The sequence below is a fragment of the Sciurus carolinensis genome, chromosome 7 (genome assembly GCF_902686445.1).
Source record: "Sciurus carolinensis chromosome 7, mSciCar1.2, whole genome shotgun sequence".
NCBI classification, from domain to species: domain Eukaryota; kingdom Metazoa; phylum Chordata; class Mammalia; order Rodentia; family Sciuridae; genus Sciurus; species Sciurus carolinensis.
Window position 1 is genome coordinate 134,053,746 of NC_062219.1, and position 9,671 is coordinate 134,063,416.

General features: G+C 39.3%; 1 protein-coding gene across 7 annotated transcripts in view; it reads right to left on the reverse strand.

Annotated features, from left to right (window-relative positions):
* The window catches only part of Mylk4 (myosin light chain kinase family member 4), an 81,342-nt gene extending 72,362 nt beyond the window's left edge, over window positions 1-8,980 (reverse strand). For 4 of the 7 annotated variants that reach the window (XM_047559510.1, XM_047559509.1, XM_047559504.1 and 1 more), the window contains exons 1-2: window positions 8,802-8,980; window positions 6,654-6,924 (exon numbers count right to left, since the gene is read on the reverse strand). In XM_047559510.1, the coding sequence (XP_047415466.1) occupies window positions 6,654-6,924; window positions 8,802-8,821 (291 nt within the window). In that variant the 5' untranslated portion in view covers window positions 8,822-8,980. Of the gene's footprint in view, window positions 1-957; window positions 1,358-6,653; window positions 6,925-7,481; window positions 7,568-8,801 lie in introns of those variants that run through there. The other 3 variants (XM_047559511.1, XM_047559507.1, XM_047559505.1) reach the window with 2 other exon arrangements.
* Window positions 8,981-9,671: the final 691 nt, after the last annotated feature.

Genomic DNA, 9,671 nt, shown 5'->3' on the forward strand with positions numbered 1-9,671 from the left:
TAAAGCACACATATACAGCAATACTGCTGCACAGTGTATCTATGCTACAAAAATTTCATGGGGAGGGATGAAGCTATAGCTCATCAGCAGAACACTTACTTGCCAGCAAGTGCAAGGTCCCAGGTTCGATTCCTAGCACCACAAAAAATAAAATGCCTTTTTAAAAGTAGATAGGCAAAATTTCATGGGAGGAATCAATCGGGGGAAAAAAAAGTTTGGGGATAGGATTAATTGGTAATGAAAAAGAAATTGAGAAACCACCTTGAATAGGATGCCTCTTTGCTAACATCTTTTCTAAGGTGCCTAGTATTGTTTTAAAAAATAATTTATCACATGCTAATTGATAAAAAAATTAATGTTGTGGAAAGATCTGTATCCCCAGACATGAAAATCTCTCTTGGAAAGTGCCAAGATCCTTAAAATAGTAACTCCTTCTTCTTATTCTTCTTGCAGAATCCTACAGTTTTCCTGACTGAATTCCATTCTTGGAATAGCTGGTGTATCACAAGAAAAGATGTATGGGCTCAAAGGAGCACACATGGAAGGGGGAAGGAGCTCAGAAGGGCTTTTACTCTTTCAGTGCTGTTTGCAATACATTTCCTAAGAATAGGAAAAGAAGTTTTGCTTTTTTTTTTTTTTTTTTTAATTCACAACTAAGGCATAAAAGAAGGAGAAGAATGACATTATTTTAGGCTCTCACACCCAAAAGTGATCACTGACTTTAATAAATAGTAGGCATGGCTACCTCGAGTTTCCCCAAAAGTGGTGCGATTGTTGGAAATGTTGGAAGGTGCCACATGCCACTATTATTATCCCTGCCCTTCTAAGACGGTAGTCCTGGGCAAGGATTCAGCAGGGCATGCATTCCATTGCCTCTGACAAGCAACACTCGGGGGCTGGAAACATTCACAGAGAACGACAAAATGAATCTGTCGTGGTTAAAAAGGAGTTTACTACCTGTATGTCCTCAAGAGCAGGCGCCTGCCTGTGGCCTCCCCGTGTCATCGCCGCCCGGAATAGGCGCCAGAGGACTGAAGACGACAGAAGGCACACGCTACCTACGATCCAGACGCCTTTTCTTCTAAGTGTTGAGTCCATTCTCTGGGAGCAGCTGTGAAGTTCCCTGGCTCATAGGCGCCTTCCCCGCCCTGATCTATCTCCACCACTTTCCAAGCACTGTCGCTCCCTGCTCTGCTCTGAGGAGTGGGTATCCCGAATTGCAGAGGATTCCTGTGGAGTCTCCGGTTACACCATCTACAAATATTCTGCCTCTTTAAAAGGAAAATATGATGACTTTGAGTGACAGATCCAAAACAGGTGCAGGGGCTGAGGGAGACCGCTGGCTATAACGAATGCCAATGCGCATGCGTTTGTCCCCAGTTCAAGGACTAGTAGCTGCACTGTAACTCCTGTCGGCTGCCTGGGGCTGGGTCACTGCCAGTTCGGCAGCTTTCTTCTGCCCTTGTCAGGTGAGGAGCAAAGAATGGGGGCGGAGAAATGCAACTTCGAAAATCACAAAACCTCCACCCTCAGCCGTGCTATTTCAAGATCTAAGTTACAGCCACTATGGATGCCGCTGGTGGTTCAATTTCATAGCAGTTGGTCAGGAAATGCCACCAGGTATTAAACCCACCATCTGCAATCAAAATAGGGAGATTCATGCTTTACTTCAACCCACTCTATCCTTTTGCACATCCTGTTGATAAATATTTTATTCTGTTTGGTCTTTGGAGTGTTGGTACCAGGCCTTTTAAACATTCCAAGGATTACAAGGTCTGCTTCTGCTAGGGTTGTCCTTATTTTCTACCCTGCTGTCTGGGATATGGAAGATTTTAAAACTAGTTTTTTAAAAGAATTATTCCTAACTAAGGAAGATTTTTAAGCACAAATCAATCGGGGTTAAGTAAGTTTTTAAAAATTGATTTAAAATAGTGGATGAGGCAAAGGGGAATAAAGGGAAGGGGTGGAGGATAGGAATAGGAAAGAGTGGAAAGAATCTACATAACTTTCCTATGCTTATATGTGAATACACAACCAGTGAAACACATCATGTTCAACCACAAAAATCATAATTAGAATAAGTTATACTCCTGTATGTATCATTTGTCAAAATACCCTCTACAGTTGTGTGTTTCTAAGAACAAATAAAAACATAAAAAATAATAATTATAAAAAAGAAGAGTCCTATAATCATGGTTGTGGAGCCGTGGTCCACGGTGATGTTTTTGTAGAAGGGTCATCCTCGTGCTGGTGTTCAACAGTTTTTGTACTTGGGACCATGTCTTTTGGGTAGAGGGCAGGAAAATAGGGATATACAGGAAGGTGGGGAAAACCAAGGGACTAGAAGGTGGCCATAGATCATCTGGGGTATATAAAAAGCAGGTACATGGACTGAGGATATAGCTCAGTGGTAAAGCACTTGTTCAGCAAGCACAAGGCCCTGGGTTCCATCCCAGCACTGTGAAAACAAACAAATGAAAACAAAGGAAGCAGGATGCATATAGTATACCTAGGAAAGTAGCAAGAAGCAGACAGAGCTGAATGATTGTCTGAGAACATTATTTGGCACTTGTGTTTTTTAATGAGCAAGTAGGAGTGCCAATAGGGATGTATGTGTGCCTTGTGTGGTATATGTGTGTAAAAGAGAGAGGGGGGATTACACTAAATCTGAAAGCTATTTACATAGGTACTACAGAATTTACAAAATTAAATCTTGGGGTTAGGGTGTAGCTCAGTAGTGGAGTGTGTGATTAGCATGCTTAAAGTCCTGGGTTCAATCCCCAGGACAAAAACAAATAAGTGAATTTTAAAAAATAAAAGAAAATCCTTAGATCTGATGGAATAAAAGCACTACTAATTATAGTTAGGAGAGCTATATATCATTCTTAATGTAATGGTGTATACATAGGGGCTATTAAACTCATCATTCAGGTATGTCATATTAATTGCTTTTTTAGATTTACTTGATCTCAACATACACAATGCATGTTTGTATCTAGTTTATTATTGCATATAGTTAATGGCTGAAAACTTTTTGAAAAATTCAATCCCTTATTCAACTTCCCCACGTGCAAGACCTTCTTTTGAAAGAGTGTTGTGGAGACCCTCAAAGGAGAGGATTGTACATAGGCTTAGGAGTGTAAAGCCTAGGCTTTATTTTGAAGTGGATAAAGGGGAGCTATTGAAGATTTCAAAGAGGACATAACCACCTTCACTTGTGCAATATCTTGGGTGTGAAGCAACAGATGGAGAGTCAGGCTGAGGTGATGCAAAAGTGATCACTACGGGTGCTGGTGGTGATATTTAAAGTTGAGTGTCTGTAGGTTTGGAGGAAGGCAGAGCTCATGCCTGTGGGATGGAGGAAGAGGAGGAAAACACAGCATGTGAGGGAGGGGGGCTCTGCTGTGGCTTCATTCTCTGGGCAGGTGATCAAGGAGGATGACCATCACTCCCTATTTATCCCTGCATCCTCTTTTGGGGAGGGGCCTTAATACCCTCCAAATGTTTTAATTTTGAATCATGGTAGAAGCCAGAAAGGAAGGAGAAAAACATGAACAGAGCCTTTTGGCAGAGGGCTAGATGCCCCTCTTTCAGTAGTAAATGCTTTTAAAATTCTACACTATATGTAGAAATTAGGTGAGTGTGAAATCCTTTGAAATATAACAGAATGAGAAAAGTCATTAGAAAACAGAATAAAAAGGAAAGCAGAAAAATTAAAAAACAAAATTAAAACTAAGAACAATTAATTTCTTAAGGAGAAAGAAGTAGAATACATAGTATTTAATAAATTCAACCAAAAAAAGTAGAGGAAGAGAAAGAAGTGAGTTAAAAATAAAGTCAGTAGAGGAAAAATAAATGAAATAGAAAAATCTAGTTAAGAGCAGAAAAAGAATATGAATCCAAGTTTTATCCAACTATTTTAACAAATAGAGTTTGCTAAATTTATACATGATTTTTCCACTGTTGGTTCTGGAGATAGTCTCTTCTAGAAAGGAAATATACTCCAAGCTTCCAGAACAAAAGCTTTCATGTCACCAGAGTGTCTGGAATTCAGAGCAAATTCTTTTCAGCAAAACCAGTGAATGTTTCTACTATGATTAGTAACACTAATCTTTTCAGAGAAAGAAGAGATAAAAGAGAAAGAGGAATAAGAAAAGAAAGTTGATAAGCTTTTTTTTTTTCTTTTTTTTTCTTAATAGTCCCTGGAGAGAAAAGAGTGGTATGGTAAAGATTTACTGCAGCCCAGCAGAAGATGGAGACGTGTTAATCCAGCTCTGTCTACATACCTGAAGACATCTGAGCTGCTGGAATGGCCTTCTCCTCCCACCCGCTGCCAGACCTGCTGGCCACCCTGCACCACCCTGACGGGACCTTGGCCACCACAGGAAGGAGAAGAGCTATCAGCATTCGACACATGTACCCATCCATTCTCCACATGGCAAGAGAGATAGACTGGGAAATTTACTGCTGACATCTCTGGGCTTTTTTCCATTTACAAATAAGAAACTGAATGGGACATAGAGTGTTCCATGTCACTCCTTCCCACCCTCTGCAAAGTACCAACTGAAGGATGGAAGCCAGGCAGCCCGGGTCACAAAAAGGAAGAGGAGACATCTTTTAGGGTTTCTGCAGACTCCATATTTTCAATCTTTCCCTCAAAAATATTCTAAAAAAAAAAAAAATACAACTTCTACATCATTGATTTCTAACATTCTAGAACCGTTGTTAATCATAAAAGTAAATCCTCCCAAAAATGTTTATGGTCCAACTTAAACATTATCTTACTCTCAAAAGACATTTACTTATTTATAAAAATTATATAACAGAACTTGGAGAAAAGCTGAACATGAAAAATAATCAAATTCATATAAACCATTACAGTTACTTGATGATTTCAGTTATGCAAAGTTATATTTTATCTTTCATTTCCTATAGAAATTCATGAACAGAAAAAAATAATCCTGCTTCTTTATTTGTACTGTTAACAGCCCCGATCAGAAAGTCTTTCATTTATCACTTAAATTTTGCTCGTGGAAATTTCTTCTTGTTCTATATTGAGCAATATATTAATTAGCTGGGTACAGAAGCACACACCTGAAGTCTCAGACACTCAGAGGTTGAGGCAGGAGGATCATTTGAACCCCAGAGATTGGAGCCAGCTTGGGCAACACAGTGACACCCCATCTCAAAATTTAAAAAAAAAATCTCATGGGGAAGATGGAGTTTTCCAAAAAATATGTTTTACTATAACTCATTTCTTCCTTACAGTACATTTTATTATTCTTAACTCACAGTAAAATACCTCCTAGGGCTGTTATATACAATATCTCTATTTCAGCCATTGTTTTGTTGTTCAAAATGCCCTTTCCACCTGAATGGTGTTTTTTGAACAGTAGCTGAGTAAAGAAGAATGTTTTCCAAACCTGTCTAACAAGAAACTTGCTCAGATTATTAGCAACAATGATTCCCGGCCCTCATCCAAAATGCAGAATTCACTTGAATAGACCTGTTTGTTCCTCTAACACTTTTGATGCCTATTATGTCTCAGCAACTGGGTAAGTGACTGAGGATGCTCAATGTGGTCCCAACCGTCAGGATCCCTGTCTGGGAAAGATGATAAATACATTCAAAAGCCTTGTGGGTGCTAGGAGAAGCACAGGCAAAGTGCAATGAGGCCCACTCTGGGCCAGGAGCTGCACTTCAAGGGATGATGAATGGAAATTGACTAAGATAAGGGAAGGGAGGAAATTGCTTCTGCTGCTGCTGTTGCTCTTATTATTGCTGGCTAGCGTTTATTAAATGCTTACCGTGGGGCTGGGAGTGTAGCCCAGGGGAGAGTGTGCTTAGCATGATCAAGGCCCTGGGTTTGATTCCCAGCACCACCAAAGGAAAAAAAATAAATAAAAAGGAAAGCAAAGATGTGCTTGTTACAGGAAAGGTATTTTGCTGAGCGATTTAGGTGTCATCTCACTTAATTTTCACAACAGCTATCGTCTCATTATTCAGATGAGGCAGCTCCTTGGTTGAATTTAGTAACTCACCAAAGAACACTCAGAACCCTCGTTCTGCACAGCAGAGGACACAGGGTTCCACAATCGTGCCATCAGTAAGTCCTGCTTGTCCCTTCTCTGGACTTCACTATCAATAGCTCTACCCCTTGGGGAGCTCAAGGTCTTCAGGAAATTAGAAACTTCTTCTGTAGAACAATTGTGGTCCTCATAGTGCTTCTCTGAATCTCAAGCCCAAATCCATCATTTTGAAGGATTCTTCTTCAAAGTGTGTTTCCACAAGTTCCTTTAATATATATACTTGGCAGGGGGTGGCTGAGGATGGAACTCAGGATCTGCGGCATGCTAAGCGCTCTCTCGACCACCACTGAGTTACAGCTCCAGCCCCCATGGCTTCCAAGTCACTAGCCATAAGGTAAAAATTCGTCTTCAAAGCCTTCCTAATTGTTAACCAAACTCAACTGAACAGTTTAACAGTATACTCAATGAAACAAAATAGGAACTTGCCTATTCAAAAACTTTCCTTAATTCTATACACAAGTAACAACAGAATTTGAAAAGGATCAAATAAATGTCTCCACCTGACATTTTTTAAAAAAAGATACAATTGGTAACATTTAGGAGACTACATCAGCACATAATTACCTCATTCTTTCCAGATCTTGGATCCTCTTCACTGGGTTTTTCTTCCAGAAAGCATTTCACTTTCTCAACCTCTTCCATACAGTGAAAAAAGGCCATTTTCTCCAGCCGGGTGCTGCTGTAACATGTGTTGATTTCTTCCAGCCTCTTCACTTTTAGCATCTTGGTGGTGAGTCCAATTAAGCTACTGCCTGGCATGTGGTTTTCACCTCCCTCTGTCTCCGATTTGTAAATCAAGACACAATCGTGACTTTTCAATGCTCCCTTCTCTTGACTGTTAAAAAAAAAAAGAAAGAAACCAATAAAATTTTCATCATTTATTCACATATCAGCTTCCTCAGGAACTGATCAATGAGAATTTGAAAGTCTCTTCTATTTAAACTGGAGAGAAGATCCAAAATTGGGAAGAGAAATGCTAATATTCATATTGAGTTTTCATTACTGCAACTTTTAAAGCAAAACTTTTTTTTCACTTTTTCCTACAAAGAGTAAGAAGCAATCTCAAGTTCAATTGGGTGACTATGTTATTGATCTCATTGCGTGAAATGAGGTGCATATTATGGGATGGTAAAATACCTCACCCAAATGTTTCCCTGGCATATTTTAAGTTGGTTATTCAAAAAACTACAGACATCTGTAAACATGGGAAAGGCTGTGAAAAGTTGTTCTTTAATAAAAAGGAATGCACACACCTATCTGTATTAGTAAATAGCAAATCCAGACAATAAATTCTGATATCTCCCCCTTACTACCCAGCAAAGATCTATCTACAGGAAGAAGAGATGGAGGCTGACACCTGGATCATGTGAGATGACCATAGGTGAATGTTACCTGAAAGACTCCACTTGCATCACAAGACAACCCGGCTCGCTGTACAGGTCTTCCTCCAACCTTCTGCAGACTGACCCACCTCCCTTCACCTAAGAAGCCCAAGATCCTATCCCTTTAAGTCTCTGTATGAATCACATTCTTTGAGTCCCAATCTTGCTCGCCGTAGACATGTAATAAATTGTGTGGGTTTTTTTTTTTTTTTTTTTTGCTTTGATCAGTTTATTTTATAAACTAAAATTATCAAATTTAGATTATCAAGAGTATTCTTTTCAGAGGAAAAAGAATAAATGTATAATATAACTTCCCTACAATATTGAATGGCCAGTTTAAATATAAAATATAAAGAATTTTGGACTTAATTGGGAGGGAGGTTTTGCTCCTCATGTTCCTACAAAAGGACTTACTAAATAAGAGGTCTCTCCTGCTTCCCCCGGGAATTTCGACTCCCTCTTTGTAGAGATTTCCACCAAATAAATCTTTTTCCAGAGCTCTTCTCTTTGCCTGTGTCTTTTTTTTTTTTTTTTTCCAATGCTGAGGGTTCAACCCGGGGACCGACATATGCTAGAAAAAAGATCTACCGCTGAGTTACCCCCTTTTCCTTCTGCCTACATCTTAAAATGTTTAGTGTTTATTTTTAAAAAGAAGTTCATTTCCATACAGCACTCTCATGTGGAGAAGATACCCAGAAACCTTTCTTTGCATCTTCAACAATGGTTATACACTGAGGAGTTCAGAGTTCTTGTGATTTTTAAAAAATACTTTACATACAAATTAAGTAATGCACATAACTACAATATTGCTGTGATTCTAAACACATAGTTGTATGTATCTATCTACACACCCCCTGATTATATACAGAGAGAGAAATACAGAGATTTGGATTGGTAGTGGTTTCCCTTGGCTAACTCCAGAGGCCCCCTGCTGGAAATTTGAAAATTACTTCTTTGAGATTTTTCGCAGCTTAAAAAGCATCCATAATCTCCTCCCACTGAAACTTTGTCTTTCATTTTTGCAACTCATTCAGTAAAACAATAAGCTTGAGTTCCAAAGTATTTTCAGTTTGGTGCTCTACAAAATTTGATGCGTGTCTGTTCTAAGACAAAACTATAACTAAAATATAATGTCTAATTGCAGATGGTACTAAAGCTGGACTAGGAAGTCACATAAAAATTAACATATTAAAAGAAAAGCTTAGGTCCCAGTTATTATCATTTGGCAAAGAAATATTACATGGTTAGCTTTATATGAAGTTTGGTACCACTTGTTATTTAAAGCAATATAAAAGAGATTCAAGAGATAACAATAAACAAAAACAATTACCATTTATAGGAAGACATCATAGAGTTTGAACTGCGACACGTGCAGAATGCAAGTTCCACCAGATAAAGGGAAGGTTTTTAGACTTCAGATTGATCACAGAACTCTCTGGTAAAAGTCTTTACTCTCAGTCAGTGGAAGTCTTCTGAAAAGACAAGTGTCCACTACGAGAGGAAGTATCCTCTCTCTCAAATGCCACTTTGAGCCCCTGTTTAAACTAATATGGTCCTTGATCTCATGTTGCTCAGCTGTTGCCTTCTTAGTCAGATGGGGAAGAATATTAATTTTAGACACCAGGCTTTTCAAAGCCAATGGCTCCATTTCAGAGGTCAGGTAAGGAGAGGATGAACTGGGAACACTGGATGAAATATCACCTTCACCTTTCCCTCTCCCCAGTGTGGCAATACTCTCGGAATTACAAAGCTGGATTTGCCCTTGGCGATCATATGCCCCTTTCAGACTCATGATTAAGTGCTTGTTCCCAGCTGGCAGGATTCTAGGCGTGGGAACCCACAGCCACATGCACATTCATTAGGGTAACTGTGAACACACCCAACTTCAACACAGGTTCTTCTAAAAGCACGTGGCAAGGTTGTTTTAATTTTCTCAATCCTTAAAGGTATTTGCAGTGTCTGCAGCTATTTATGCTCTAGGGGAAGTCAAAGACACAGGCATCTAGGTAGGTATGAAGAACAGGGATAAGCTTTTTTATAAACTCTTCTGACAAGTCTCTCCCGCAGACTCAGAAGAGGGAGTTAGTGTGAGAACAATTACCTGCCAGGCTCTAATAGTAGTGCATAAGACTTCGATTGCCTAGAAACTGGAATTAGTGCTATAGATAACTGTCCAGTTTCAGGGCACAGGCAATTGTCA